Source organism: Rhopilema esculentum, chromosome 14, assembly GCF_057945365.1.
Source record: "Rhopilema esculentum isolate cy_ngs chromosome 14, ASM5794536v1, whole genome shotgun sequence".
NCBI classification, from domain to species: Eukaryota; Metazoa; Cnidaria; class Scyphozoa; order Rhizostomeae; family Rhizostomatidae; genus Rhopilema; species Rhopilema esculentum.
The window spans coordinates 10,861,155-10,877,593 of NC_142828.1; the positions used below are offsets into that span (position 1 = coordinate 10,861,155).

At 36.2% G+C, this 16,439-nt stretch overlaps 1 protein-coding gene across 4 annotated transcripts in view; it reads right to left on the reverse strand.

The window, feature by feature from the left end:
• The window catches only part of LOC135696395 (uncharacterized), a 145,362-nt gene that overhangs the window by 108,799 nt on the left and 20,124 nt on the right, over positions 1-16,439 (reverse strand). For 2 of the 4 annotated variants that reach the window (XM_089112298.1, XM_089112299.1), the window contains exons 2-3: positions 12,682-12,792; positions 949-1,196 (exon numbers count right to left, since the gene is read on the reverse strand). In XM_089112298.1, coding sequence (XP_088968424.1) covers positions 949-1,009 — 61 coding nt within the window. In that variant the 5' untranslated portion in view covers positions 1,010-1,196; positions 12,682-12,792. Of the gene's footprint in view, positions 1-948; positions 1,197-1,333; positions 1,466-12,513; positions 12,635-12,681; positions 12,793-16,439 lie in introns of those variants that run through there. The other 2 variants (XM_089112301.1, XM_089112300.1) reach the window with 2 other exon arrangements.

Here is a 16,439-nt window from a genome sequence, read left to right on the forward strand (position 1 = left end):
TTTCAAGTAATCATTCAAGAACTAAGGATACCTATATGATAGAGAATATTTTTTTAGCTAAGATCATGGAAACATTATTTTATCAAAAATCTTCAGCTACTTACCCCTCATTTTTTTAAAATAGAAAATATGCCATTATTTCTATACAGGGATATACCCGGCCCGGAGTTTTAAAGGTGATTTTAAAATGTTGACTTTGGCCCTCTTTGACAGCAACGTAGACAGAGGAGGGCCAAGCAACCAAACAATTTTCTATATATACTTTTGTATTTATTTCCATAAAATCAGCAATTCCATCTCGCTCATCCCGATCGTCTGCCATGTTGAAAACAAGGTGTGCTTTTTTCAGTTCGAGAGTTACTTCGTCAAAACGAGATAAGGCTACCGTATTTCAACGTATTTGACGTATTTCTGATTTTCATATAATTCATCGACCGTAATTCACCGTAATTCGTTTTACTTAATTCGTCGTATTTTGTTGGAAGAAACAAAATTTTTTGATTTCTTCCGATGAATTACGTCGAATTACGTTCTATTGAAATTATTTCGTTAGGCGGTTTTCATAAAATTTGGTCGGTTTTCATGTAACGGAAATGATCTTAAATGATCTTAAATGATCGTAAACCCTGAATTGCGATAAAATACGTCGAAATACGATATATGAAAACCAGCCTTAATAAGTAAAAAGAATGAGCTTATTTATTCAGATTATTTTTGCATAGACCTAGTTTGCGATGTGTAAGTAGAACCTGACGCATCTGCCAAGTCAGTGAAATAAATTTCATAGTGTACAACTTAAAAACATCTCAAATGCTTGTTAGCTAAGAACCTTGTACAAATTTGGATTTGGGCAAAAAATCTGCCCGGAAGGCAGAATCAGTACTTCCAGACATCTGTAGGCATACACAAAGCGGCGGCTTTATACTAATATATTCAAAAACTCCATACCTAAGATCGATAAAAGAATGGATGCAATATGCAGATATCTGCATCGGTTGAGCAGTATCATTCTTCTTGATATTCACTCCCTGTGCTTTATGAACTTCCCATTTGATAATACACAAAAGCAGATCCTTCGTGTTTGACGATACTTTACGCTGAAAGACAGGTAGGCTTTCTTGGTTTCCACATCCACCATGCGTCTTACGAAATTCGCAAAGTTAGAAACAATTGAATTCCAATTCTCTCGTACGGCTCTAAACAAAAAGCATATAGGGTTAATCAGTTTTCTAGAGAAATATCAATACAACTCCTGGTTCATTGCAGTATAATAACAACAACACCTCGCAGGGTAGAATCCGTTTCAAACAAAGGGAACTGAAGCTGTATTTACTTTATGACCTTGAACAAGACCTCGCATCACTTTGCAGACCTGTGAGGATGATGTACACAGGCATTTACGTCAGAGGGACAAGAGTGGCAATAGAGACAACCGGCTTTCAAATCGAGATGGTTTAGATACCAATTATTTGTCAAAGAAAACGGAGCGAATTAAGATCGGCTTATCTACGATTCCAAGCTAATATGGGAGGGACTCTCTTATTTGTAAACCAAAACTGATCTAATTGTTTTGCGTGTTTCTGCAAGCCGCCAAAGGAATTGGCGTGCTATTGCTAGATTGGCGTGCTATTGCTAGATGATGCTAAGTAGAGAATCCACTTCTGACTTTGTCACGAATTGTGGAATGTGAAAGATTCCAAAGATAATATTTCAAAAGAATGATAATTTATAATGAATAAATGAATGAATAAATTCTTGATAATTAGTTGATATTACTGATAATGAGTTACTGTTATTGTTATAAAAATTTATACTTTATAGTTTTTACTAAAGCCGTAAAAGAAGAAACTGGTCAATCGAAGAACGCGGCCTTGATAGCTACAGCAGGATTCTAAATGTCTTGTTCAGTACATGAGTATATAGATTAATAGGACGATGATGAGAACTCTATTTTTGTCTTGATTGCATGCACCCTATTAAACTTTGTAGGTCTTATGCTGTTTAAATTTAAGTAGTTTAAAATTATGAATAAAAAAGACTGTATTCTAAGAAATTTTCACTGTTGTGAGGGGCTGAGATTTGCTTAGCTGGAACTAAAATGACGTTTGCAAGGTAAGGAAGTAGAACTGTGAGCAGGACCATAAAAATGACGATAAACCATCAAGTATAAACAGAAACGACACACTGTACGAAAATATCAAAGAACATGAAAGTACTATTTTGCCTCGGCATACAAGAGTGAATCTACCGAGCTAATTACTTTTTCGTAGAGTATTGGCAAGATAACGAGTACATGCTCGAAACGTCGAGCTTTTAACAATAAAACTATTATATTTTCATTCTGGTACTCAATTTATGTTCTAACTATATCATCGTTATTTTGGATGAAGTACCACACGCAACGTACATATTTTATTGGCAAGATAGTATCACACAAGCTTTATCCATGCCATGTCATAAATAAAAATAGATACAAAAAATATCTATTGAAACTCGAACTTCTATTTAATTAAAGCCATTTTCCTACTCATACTCAATGGTAGAAATTATGGTGAGGCAGAAAAAATTTACTGAGAATTCGAGCTTTCGTTGGATATTTGACAAACGTTTTTTAGGAGGAAAAAGCCCATCAAAGATGTTGAATTGTTGGAAACTCAAGGGTCTTATTGTTGGGGAGATTATTGTTTAGGGCTATTATTTAATCCATTTGTATGAATCAAAGTGAATGTGCACCATATGCATGCCCTTGCACATTTGAGTGAAGGCTTGTGGACAGAATTCGCATCTCTTGATGCTTCACAGCATCTAATCAAAACTATTATATATTAAAACTGCATCATGTAAATAGAACTTCGTTCTTACTCTCCTCATGACACCCTTTGCTCTAAATTTTCATCGTCCTTCAAGACTTGCTGATTCCCATAAGAGCAACGGACTTTCTTACCACTAAATACTTTATTAATTGTAAAAATAACGTCATCGATTTGAATTGCGCATGTGTTAGTGTTGCCACTTTCTTAACAGCTTCTCTCATTAGAAAAGGTGAAATGATCACAAAACAAAGATTTCACGAAGAATCAGCATTGAAAAAACCCCAAAGGTGCTCAAATTAACTCCCTTTTACAAGAATTTAGTGTAAAGAACACAATAATTTTGTACGTGGCCTATAAGTGATACATAATAATAATCATTTGAAATCAGCAGTTTTTTGAAGATATACCCATGACATATTCGAAATGGGTCGATATGCAAAATTAATGCCAAATAGATTTGTAAAACATTTCAACAAAAGTAAGTTTTTACAAAAATTAGGCGATAAACTCGAAAAATGAAGAGAAACATTTTTCCCTTACAGTTAGGCAGCCTTCGACTTACCTTGGTTGAAACAAAGACGGGTTGAAATGTATCCGTTTTTCAAGTGGGTTAGTAGGAATGCAACTCAAAAGCAGATAGCTTTTAACCCGTTTTTGTTTAAACCCGGGCTAGTGGGAGGGCTATCTTAGAATGAACCTTATCTTTATTTTTTTGTATGTTAAATACAAATTTATTTATTTTATCTCTCTATATTGAATAAGGAAATTTATGAAAAATGTTTTTGTAATAAGAATCAATTTTCTACAGAAATGGAGAAACAACAGCTAGGAAGAAAATTGAGATGATAAAAACATTTGAATGTTTTAGTTCAAACGCTCATGTTAAACTTGAATATTCTCTGGTGTACATACAGATATATATTTTTGCGAAGCTATTCATCAGAAATGTTTATGTTTTACAATTAATCAATAATCGTCAAGTACATTTTTGTTGATAGTGAAGTGGTTGTTGTATTCTTCAATGGTTGCTTGGTCATTTCTAAGACCATCCGGTAACTCGTACTCATACTTTTTAAGATATCTATCCAAAAAAAACAATGTTTCAAATCATACTGTGGAATGCTATTCCAGATTTAGAAAACATGATGAAAAAATACATGGTGGAAGCAGAGGTGTAGTGCTGAGCCCCCTTGTTGATACAGAAAATTGGAAAATTTATTTTTTGCTATTGTTTTTCGCGCCATTTTGTGCAAGAGCCGCCCTTGTTATATGATAGCACTACACCACTGGTTGAGAGAGGTCTTCAGTGTTTCAAACGTGTAAAGAATTACTTGCAATCAACTATAACTCAGACTCGATTGGGTAGCCTGTCTCTTATAAGCATCGAAAATGGCGTAATGGACATGCTTTCGGTGGATAACATTTTAATGGATAACTTAGTTTGCAACTTTAAAAACTCGAAGAAAGATGACATAAGGTATGTCATTGTGCAGCTTATCGTTTGAATTTTTTATAATTAATATTTTATTTTAATTTGTAATTGTCGTACATCTAAAATTTTTGCTTCAAGTTTTGCAACATACATTAATGCCGTTAATGCTTTGTTAAAATATAATACTATTTTTCTTGTATAACTAGATGAGGGAACTACACCAAGCATAAGTTTAAAAGTAGGGGGTATTGGGTTGGGACCTTGGGTTCTAAAGGTCCAAAAACTTATTTATCAAACAAGATAAATCACCAAGAAAGCCAGACAGGGCTGTATCGAAGTAAGATCCGTTAGAGAAAAGTTTCCAAAGTTGCAATGCTCGTTTTCATTTAGGAAAAATTTTGCTAGCAATGTCCAACAAAGGACATCTGCTTTTTTATGAAAGCTCGATATTGCAAGGTTATGGAATTTGCTTGTTTCATATTGGAATGAAATCCGGTTTAAGCCGTCTAGCCATTGAGAAAGATATCTCTACAGTTGCCCTCATTGCTTGGTTAACCTTTAGAAGGGTCATAAAATGTTTAACCTATTGTTGGAAATATGTGTGAGAGGAGCTTTTCCCCTGCTAGCCTAATGACCTCACATTCCCAGAACTAGACGATGATGGCTAGCGGTTTTAACCGCTAGACCCAACAGCACACCTCAACCTAGCAAGCGCAAGTGTTTCTTAAAATCGTGAAAGTGGCGCGGCCAGTAAACCTGTAATAGTGCTAGTTTAGACAACGTTTATTTCATTTTTTGTAACCATACAGTAATTTATCAATTTTTGCACATTCGATTGTTTGTGATTTATTTTGTTATCTAATTTCACCTTTCGATTCATTAGTTATTTCTTTTGGGATTTTAGTATCATCATTCAGTTTATGTAATTAGTCTTAAGAGTAATATATTTTGTATTCACCATTACAGTGGAACCCCGTTAATACGGCCACCAGCGGGCCCCCAAAAATTGGCTGTTTTAACGGGTTGGCCGTATTAACGAAGAAGGAACAAATTTTGAAGTTTAATGGGTAGAAATTTATAATAACACCCTAACGAACTTTTCTCTTAAAATAAACATCTGGAAATGTAGATAAAGTTATAAAAAAATATGTTGAATAACTAGTCCGCAAACAAAACGAAACGGAAGTCCTGGGTTCTTGGGCCTTAATCACCAAGTCATGTTCATGATTTTGCAAAAAATCTGTGACTTTTGACTGGTTCGTTCTGCGTTCCAGCCAGTCACTTTGATTGTGGGAAAACACACCTGAAAGTACGTCTGCTGTGTCATTGTTTCCCTTTGACTCAAGGAAACATAGTACACCTTCAAGGCAAGATGTTGCCTCACGATACAAATGGCCTTATTAACGGGGTGGAATTATAAAGAATCCGGCTGTTTGGGATCGCAAAATGTGGCCGCTGGCCGTATTAAAGGGAGGCCACATCAAGGGGGTTTTTATGAGACTATGTATGGCCGTTTTTTCGGGCCAAGCAAATGTGGCCGTAATAACGAGGTTCCACTGTATTATGTAAATACCTAGTATTTCACGATGAAAAATTTCACTTACTTCTTGTCTAGGTTATATTTTGGGTGTGTTAAGGTTATAGCTATGTGGTACAGTGTAAACGCTTTTATCCGGATAAATTTTATCTACATCGTATCTTGCTCGAAAGCGATTGTCTATTTCAGCCAATTTAGGCCCTTGCATCAAGACAATTGATTTTCGGAGCAATTGATACGAAATGAATCCGGTATCGTGTGAACAGGGCCTAGTTTTCACTGTCTTCCAATCAAGACCTTTCAGCATCTTGGTTGCCTTGATGTCGATAAATACTCGTGTTAAAAATGCAGTATCTTGCCAGCCCACATAAAATTGGCATCCTTGTCAGTTTTCCCTACTTTCGTTGCCAGTTCAGTGTCATTTTTTTCAAGAACAAACTATCAAAACAAACTAGACCTAATTTGTATTGAAAATATCTTTGGATTTGGTCTAAAAGAGAAGCAGATGATTCTGAAGAGAGAATGAAGTCTTTTTACGTTGGCAGGAATTTCGTTATTATTTTGTTGCCCAGAGAAGACTTCATTTTGGGCGTTATGTGCATGATTTAGGTCATGTGACTGCAGTTATCCGGCACAGTGTAAACGGGAGAGCAAAGTGGACAAAATTTCTGCGGCACAGTGTAAACGCAAATCAACCCGAACAAGTTTTATGCGGATAAATTTTATCCGGCACAGTGTAAACGGGGTCTAAAACTTGCTGTAATGTATGTTTAGGTTATCGACGATTAATTAATGTGGGAAGATGCTTGTGAACGATCTTGTCGACACGAAGTATGGATATATATATATCTATAGAATACGTATTTGGATTTATGGGATCGCGTGTGATTTTTTGGATTTTTGTTAATTATTTTTTATGTGTTTGCGAGGACAGTGTTTGTGAAAGATTGTGCCTGATATTTGAGAACACTTCGACGTTACGGGACCACCGTAAAGAAACATAGAACTGTTATAGTCTTGTTCGCGGAAAGATCGTTTGATCGGAAAATAGATATTGGAAAAGAATGATTTTGTCTTTTGTCTTAATTCTCATTGAAGGACCAGTTTGTCTTTTCGATACGATTTATTCATTTTTAAAACGCCTATTACAAACCATTTATTTCTGTTTCAGTCAATTTTTTGTTGGATCCACCCCTATATCAATAAAATAATCATATTATGATCCTACAGAAGCCTTTTGATCCAAAGATATGTCTCTCTAAAACATTAGCCCGTAGTATTATGTTATTGAGCAAATACGAAACCTACTTTTGGTTCTGTCATATGTCAGATTAGATTTGCGTTTTTCGAAACTCAATCTGCATGAGTTTCAAATCCTTGTAATCTATAGATTTCTCTCTGATCCAGTCTTGCCGCCTGAACATATACTTATAGGCTGTGGTGAAGCTGTTTCTTTATTAGTTTATTAATTGTCCTTTGTGTGGTATTTTCACTTCAATTTCAATCATCGATTGAATCTTAAAACTGAATGCAGTAAATGATATATTCAATTTTCATTTCGATCATTAAAAGTTCAGCTAATTCCATCATTGAAACAGATCTGCGTTTTTATCTTGAATGTTGCATAAAGGTGTTCTTTTTGTGGCAACTATATTGGCTATATTCATTTTCATTCATGTGTGAAACGATGGTCGACTTTTACTCTCTTCGGCGTTCGCGCCACAGTTCTCTCAAGGAAGCAGAATAAAAAGCAAGAGCATGTATTGGGATTTTGGGCTACGTAAGTTTATTGATTTACAAATTGAGGAATACTTGCTATTTTTGAAAGGAAATGTTTGTTTAATGCTACACGGTGAATTCTTTCAGGAACTTTTTTTTGGTGGAAACTTTTCGAATAGTGAAGGTCATGAAAAAGAAATTTGAAAAGTTTCATTAGAGTGAAGTGAATAAAAAGTATATGATGGGCTTGTAAGACCTTAATCTTCAGGGCGGCGAAACCAGGGGGCCGGGGGGGGGGGCACTCTTTCTGCAGACCAAAAATATCTTAGGCAAAAGTAGCATCAAATGTAGTTTATAAATAATAGAGGAGAAAGTTCTCCTCTATGAACTATGCTGTAAGTAACTGTGCCTAGCATTATCTTAAATATGCCCTTTGCTTTTGCTTGGTTGCTATGTCTTTACCAAAGATGTCCCATTTAAAATCGAATATGAGAATTTGATCAAAGAAATCGGTCATTGTCTAAGTTGTACAATGAGTAATAGCTTAGGAAATAGATCGAGAAACACGATCCAGAATAACTTGGTGCCAGCACAAATTGACGGAGTTTCGAACAAAATGATACCCCAACTGCTCAAAATTGCTTAATCGTTTATTTTTAGTTCAATGTTAATATTTCTTATTAAACCTTGTTTCATTTATTTTTCCTCTCCATCTTTTTTTGGGTAATTTTAAAATCTAAAAGAGAGTTTCATAAAGAGTTATAAAGGTTATTCTAAAACTTTCCTGTTTCAAGTCAAGATCAAAATAGACGAGACTTTCATGTGTCTCAAAAACCTGAAAAACTTCTTACTGGAAATATAAAAAAATGTCAAGTAAAACGTGGAAATGTCAGATAATTCTATCAGTTGCATCTAAACGGCTGGAAGATTTCCGTTACGGCTAAAAATGGCCAAGTTTGGCTTCTTGCCATGTGCCTTTTAGATTGCTTGTGAGAAACCTCTTTTTCTTTTTATTTAACATCACAACATTTATCATCACCGAGAACAGATGCGCCAGCATATCGTTATTATGATTTAAGCACGTATGGATGACACTTTCAACTCAAAGTGTGTGGGTATTCATCATAATCATCATCAACAATATCGTCATATATTTTAGTCAGGATTTTTCCTTTTTCAAGAGGTTGATACATCTTCCCTACTTCACTCATTCTCATCTCCAAAGTTCAAAACATTCATGACACTCTTTCTCCACTATGACTATCAACTCAATTTGGATCTTCCGCTTCCTTACCCTGGGTAACAGAGCCACATAAATTCGAGAGCCGAAATAGAAGATAGGAGTGGAACGCTCCACCGCTTCTCTGTTTGCCATTCTGCTTACGCGCTCGAAGTTTTGTGGCTTTGGTACCCAGGGTAGCTCTTCCTCCACTGCTTTCAGACTCACAATCGTATGCCTGTTTCATACACTCGTCATGACACTTCTCCACTATAAGTATCGGCTCAGTTTTGATTTTAGTCTTCCTCTACTGCTTTCAGATTCAATATTGTCTGCCATTCCTTTTTAATACATGGCCCAGCTATCTCAAACAAACTTCTCACAGTTTCAACAATTGTTTTCCTTCAACCAGCATATCTTTGAAGCATCTGTTTCTCCAAGTATATTCTTTTCCTGATCTTACCATACAAAACCTTATCATCCATTCGTCAGGACAGGTCTCACACATGTGCTGTAGAATCTACCCTTGTGGTTACAATTGTAATTTTTCCCCAAATGTCTTCCATTCAAGTTACACCCTTTTATTTGCAATGATTTACTTCTCCAACCACTAACTCTGCTGGTTCAAGCAGCAGAATTTACTTTTCCATAATCAAGAAAGGGAAAGATAAAAGAGAGGAATGTTCCGTATTGGGGGCCTATCGCTTAAACAATTGGAAATAACGAAGATATATCCAATCTTAAATGTGCAAGTTAACATGTTGGTTTAAATCCACCGATGCTTCTTACCTCAATTAGCCTTAATAAATTAATTTTTAAGTTTTAAGATCTCAAAATTTGGGGAAAGCTCTTTTCTTGACACTGAGCAGCAACCTTCCTTTTTGTGACTCTGTAAGCACATAGAGGACTTCCCAAAAGATTCCCGTGATTCAAAAGCCAGCGATATAAAATTAGCTATTGATATCAGACAATCCGTATCTTCTTGACTCAACAACCAAATAAACTTATCACAAAGGTCAAGGGGTGAGATTCTGGGAAATTTTTAATAAATCATAGATGACATATAATTCCTAGCAGTCTCGTTAAGGGGACAAACTAATAAAAAATGAATTTCGTCCTCCACAGCAGTTCTTTTAAAAGATTGACAATACGGATATTTCCTATCAATCCTAGGAATAGGATTTTTCCCGTATCTACCTGTTTCAATCCTGAGGTGTTATGCTAAGCTGAATAGAGAGTAGGGGCAGTGGCGGCTCCAGCCTGGGATAAGTGGGAGGGGGGGGGACAAAAGGTGTGTCAGGGACAACGCCCTTTTGGACCACGCCCTTTTTCCCTGTTTGAAACTTTTTCTTCCGGAGGAAACACCTGTTGTCTTCCAAGAAATGTCATTTACATGTGACGATCTAGATAACGTACATACCCCCTCCCCCCCTGACGCTTTCTCCTCGGGTTTGCAAGAATCTCAAGGATCAACTTTCTGAAAAAGTGGGGGGACTAGTCCCCCCCGTGGCTCCGCCACTGAGTAGGGGTACCCTATGTTCCAGAGCGTCAGTGTTGAGGAAATAGGGCGTTGAGGAAATAGGGGGTTGCGGGAGAGTGCGCAGGAGGAGAGAAGAGAGGAAGACGCTCTGGTTCCATCCATACCCCTATTGTTTTTGTTTCCCCGTGGTTCTGATCGTATTATGCGAACGTATGATAACCACGATTACAAATCAGATTAGGTTATGTTTTATTGATAATGCCCGAAAGTACACCAGTCAAAATATATCTCTCCCGCAACCCCCTATTTCCTCGATGCCCCACTTGCTACACTTGACGCTCTGGAACCCAGGGTAAGAGTAGGGGGTAAGCACCTCAAAATCATTCTGTCAAATTTTTCGAATAATTAACCAATTATACTTGCATTATATGTTAACGGGGCCTTTCGAGTAATTTCTTGATAATGCTAACAAGTAGAACACGCTAGACAAGTTGACAGCCTTACGTAACATGCTGTAACTATTCCAGAATGTAGTCCTGCACACATGATATTGTACGAGTATATTCTAGAACTTTCTTGTTGAACAGTATATGAGTGTATAATAGCTTGCTGTAGGCTTTTTTCGGTTTTTAGTTGATGATCTATTATATGAAATTCGATGGATACATAAACACGACGCATTGCTGATTTCTTTGGAGAATAATTAACCATAAGAGCCTGAGCTGAAAATCGTACCTTATCATAGCAGTGAAAGAGACACACTTTTGGTTGTGAATCTATTCAGTTTGTCACAGGGAATATACATTTACTCCAACGCGGTATTGGATTCCCCAAAGATTTTTTAAGATTTTTTATTTAAAGACAACGGAATTTTTTAAAGAGGCTAGACACTGGTTTTGTGAATACACGACATCTCGTCTGCTTCTAACCAGCCCTCTTGAAGGGAGGTCTGGAGCATGTAAATTGATCGAACTGCGATCATATAATGATCAAAGTTGTGGCAACCTAGGGATTATTTAATATAGTTATCCAGTGGTCGTCCAACAGGATATCTCATGTCTAAATTATTTAGAATTGTGACTCTGACTCTATTGTTTCGGTTGTCTAAGAAATAGCTTGTTTGCAGCCTATAGAAATATGCACAAAGGTTGCATGCACCCTATGCCATTTCGCGACAATATTGAATAATAACATTGAACCATATTTGTTTATTTTCTTTATTTAGAAGTGAATGCCTAGTGCCTTTTCTTAGTTTTCCTTCTTTCGATTAGCATACTCTTGCCTACCCAACCTTGCATCCTTTAGCCTAGTCTCTTCTTGTCGCAACTAGCCTAATGTTTTACCTGTGTAAAAATGGTGATTTCAGTTCAAACTGACGTTTGACTATACCTTTCACATTTCTAAGAAAACCTTGGTAGCGGCAGCCCTCAGGGCAACTTTCCCTCTGCCCCCTTTCATTGAATTTGACGAAGAGAGAGTAATATCTAATTTCTATAAAAAGGGAAGAATGAAAAAACGTAAGATAAGATTCAAAAAAGGGGCTATTAAATAAATTGTTGAAGAAGTTATGGAAAAAAATTAAAAATATTTTAAATTTAAGTTACTTATTTTTTCAGGGATAACGCTGCTATTTAAATAAGATAATTTAGATAACTAGATAGATAAATGATAGATAACTTTCATGGCTTTATCAACATCTAACACTCTCAAAGTATTTACAGAGTTGATACAAAGTATGATGGATACAAAGTTGCTTCTACCTGAATAAGACCAAACTGCATTCGCGAAGTTTGTTATGAAAAGAAAATTTCGATGTTGATTGCATTCCAATTCCTCCGAATGGAAGCAGCTTTTAGCTCTTAAGTTATACTTTTCAGTTAAACAGATCATCATTTAGGAACTAAACAAAAAGATTAGATCTTATAAAGTTGTCAAACAGAACTCTGCTAATTCACCTACAGAAAAACGCCAACTATCGAAGATTAGCATCAACTGCAAACATAAATATATTTTCAGCCATCTGCTTTGAAACCACGACAGTTGATCCTCCTATTGATGGTTTAACTGAAGGTTTGCGTGAAGATTGCGAAGGTTTAAACAGACAACTGATTTGCGTTATCTGAATTTTGAACGTTCCAAGGCGAATACTTGTTTGAGAATACGGGTCTTTATAGAAATCTAATCCAATCACGACTCCGACATCAATTTATAAGACTACTAGGTCAATATATAAGACCACTAACATGAGCCATATCTATTTAGTACACAAAGAATTGAAAACCTAAATGTGTTATGAAATAACTCTAAACTTACCCTTTTAGCCACGAAATTCAAAAAAATCTAATTCAAGCTGATGCTCTGAGAATACGTATACACGTTCAAAAGATGGAAATCAGAAAACGAGCTTGTTTGTATTTCACGGAAATACAGGTAATCCTTGTCTTTTAAAGAGACTTACGAAAAGTAATAAATGTAACTCACTAGTTGTATGACCTTCACTTGTGGTGTCGCAACAAGAGTATGACAGAATGGTGGATTCAACCAAAGACCCACGAGGTCCGGAAATAAGGAAGCCTCGTTTGTAGAAGTTTCCTGGAAGAAGATAAAAAACTTTTAATATGACGACCTAAAGGTTTCCAATAGGAAATTGGGCGATGTCAAAAACGTTGAAAATGAACGTATAGACAGACACTAATAAAATTAATACGAAAATTCTTGACGTCAATGACTCCCATTCTTCTGTATACCTTTGGTTCTGCATTACTTGCGACAAGACACAAAGGAAGCAATCATACAATTTGAAGTGGACATTTGTAAATTGCTGTCTCACATATTTCTAGTAGATGTATTCACCCAATATCATCTAAGATTCCTTGTTTGTCAGACCAGGGGCGTCAATTCATACGTTTTGTTGGGGGGAAGGGTGTGGCTGCATATTTTGCCCTGGCAAAAGTTGGAAATGTTGGGAACTGGCCCTCAGTTCCCGTAACACTGAAATACTTCTCAAGGTAAGTTTTTCCCGCAAAGGTCCTTGCTCAGTGTGCAGGGGCGTAACTTGGCCAATAGGTTTGGGGGGGTGAAAAGGGTTTCTGCCCTGCAAAACTAAGTGGTGCCCTGCAGACCTCGTAGCAACGGTTTGTCTATAGGTTACTAGTGAAAGCTTTACCAGTGTACACTGGTCTTTACCAAGGACAAACTTCTAAGCAATAAAAACAAACTTGAAACTTCATTGCCTATGAAATATCTACGTGAGCATAATTTTTTTTTATTCATTTCATCTAATGTTGGTTTGCAAAATACTAGCTAATAAACAGCTAATGGGGGGTGTGGGGGGTGGGATACATGATGTAGACAGGGCAACGAAATTTAGCCCAGGGGGACTAAGAATCAAGTTTAGTGAGGTAGGAGGACCCACCATGGTTGGGTCTGACGTGAAGAAAATTTTTGAAATTATACCTTGTAAAAGGGCTAAAAAGCATCTTTCAGACAAAAATTTAGCAAAATACTATTGTGCTAAAAGAACTGATTGTTTATTGAAAATATTATTGTTTATTGGGAAAACTAGGGAGGGGGAATATCATGCTAAAACTCTAGTATTAAACGTTGGGGAAGGAAAGAAACGGCAACCTTTCGTTTCAGATTGCACATAGTTGTGAATGACAGAGGAAGATGTTGCTTTGATGTGGAGAATTTTTTTTCCTGAACAGAAATGTGCAGTTCCTTCTCTCGAGAAATGTTTACACATCCAAAATAAAAACATTGCAATGATACAGAAAATGATTTACTGAATTAATGCAAATAAAAGAAAAATGATAAAAATATACGTAAAAAAGTTAGCAATTAGATGAAACAAAATTGGTATCTCAACGATTTATTATGTTTTTTAGTTCATGCACTGTTAAAAAGTAATATATAAAATGATAGAAAATTCTTTTCTTGACCAAAGTGGGGGCTTTCAGCTCTCTATTCCCCCCAGTGGCGCCGTACCTGTCATGAAAATAATTTACAACTTAAATTAATTTGCATGGACTCAATCTTGCCCTCGTAAACTTATGCATCGATCATTGCATCCATTGGCTATGACTTTCGGTAAGAAATGCTTTCGCTTTGCAAATAACGGAGCTTTTCCTCACATACCTGTACCGTTCTCTAAAATGCAATGTCAGGAAGGGAGGTTCATAAAAAATACGATATTTCCATTTCAAAATTCCTAAACGGCCCTTTACGAACTTCAGAGGTGGCGTTTCTGCGTGGCAATAAAGCTCTTCTTGGCGCCCTGCGAAATCTTTGATTGCCCTGCGAAATCGACTTTTTTTTGGATTGGGGGGGTGTCACACCCCCCCACACCCCCCCGGTATTTTCGCCCCTGTCAGTGTGTCCACAAGTTCACCGTTGTGTTTGCTTAACCTTGGGGAGACGAGCAAGAGAAAGTTGTTTAAAGAGTGCGGCAACCCTCCATTCTGGATTCAAAGAGCATGCACCCATTTTTTCAACACACTTTCGATATACACACTAGCATTTCACAAGATATCAAAGCTTCCCTCAATGCCATCAAAAAACATTATGGGGAAACTACCCTGCTGCATATAAAATACAACAGATGGTGATTTTTATTCTCAAACATAATTTTATTGTCATCACACTCTCTTATTATCAGAACAATTTTAAAAGAACACGAGCTTCAAAAATTGGTCAAAAGTTGAGAACAAATTAAGAACAAGCCGTAAAAAGTAACTTTACATATATATATATATATATATATATATATATATATATATATATATATATATATATATATATATATATATATATATATATATATATATATATATATATATATATATATATATATATATATATATATATATATATATATAAATTAAGAACAACTTAAACTACTAAAACTACTAAAACTACAATTACATTAAGCTGTGACATTCATGGCGAGGAAAGACACAAGGTCACCGAGTCCTCACCATGAATGCCACATACAATTCAACAACAAGTTACATCATCTAAGAAAAAAAAAATAAGAAAAAATAAAAGTTAGAGAAAGAAAAGAAAGGGGTGCTGCTGCTGTATTTCGGCATTAACGAATGAACATTAATGAACTTAACCTTGCCGAGGCCTTAACGAAGGAAATTGTTGCTTCTAGTATAATTCTGTTTGTAACTGTACCCAAATTCCGATCTCCAAACAATAGTAAATGACAAAGGTCTTTCATATTTACATCGGCAACATTGAATCCATCGATATCCGAGAGCTGGTCAAAGAGAACCTGGCGCTTCATGCTGTATAGAGGGCAGTGCAGGAGAAAATACTCATTGTCCTCTTTACCAGTGCTGCAGACACACATTGAACCTAAACAGGCAAAGATATGTTTAAATCTATGCCCATTCAAAGCGCTGATTTCAACCTAAAGCATGGTTAGATGTAACTTTGAACAATGAACTCAAAAACGAGGAGTTTTTGCCATCTTGGGGTGCTTTTTCGGTGAATGTTCAGACATGGCGGCAAATGAAGGTTTTCCCACGCACTTTGTTAGCAAATGAGGTCTCGACACCTCCCTAGAGCAAAAAGCTAGCAATCGCGCTGCTCCTACCCTATAAATTTAAGAACAAATTAAGAACAATTCAGCCTGAACTTCAATTTACTGGCTCTTATAAAGAAGAGTATAATGGTAAATTTTATTAACCCCCCTTGAGGTACCGCAACCCTTTGCCCCAAATTATGCGAACACATTCATTACAACATATCTTTAGCAATGCCCCGATAGCGTGTAATCGAATATTTATCGATGACATGATCTTCATATGGCAAACAAACACAATACACCCTATATCATCCACAAAAATAGATATAAAAACCGTATATAGTCGACTCCCTTCTAAGAGTCACGCTTTTGGTAACAGTCAGAGCAAATTTAGACCCAAATATGCAAAACTATTCCATCAAATTTTGACCCAAATTGCCCTGTTTACAGTGTCTTAGTTTTCTGGCAAGCGGTGCTTATCTTTCTAGTGTATGGTTTTTAAATAAGACACAAATATCAACCAAGGGTGAACCATATAAATAGGTGTAACACTTGAAAGGAAATAAAAATTAATTCTTTCTAATCCATCCAGCCCAAGATCACTCTTGCAATTTCTACTTTGTGTCACTGGTAGTCTGTATCATTTTACTTTTGGAGTAAACAAATTAAAAGCATAACCTACTTTCTTGCTACAGTTACATAAGAA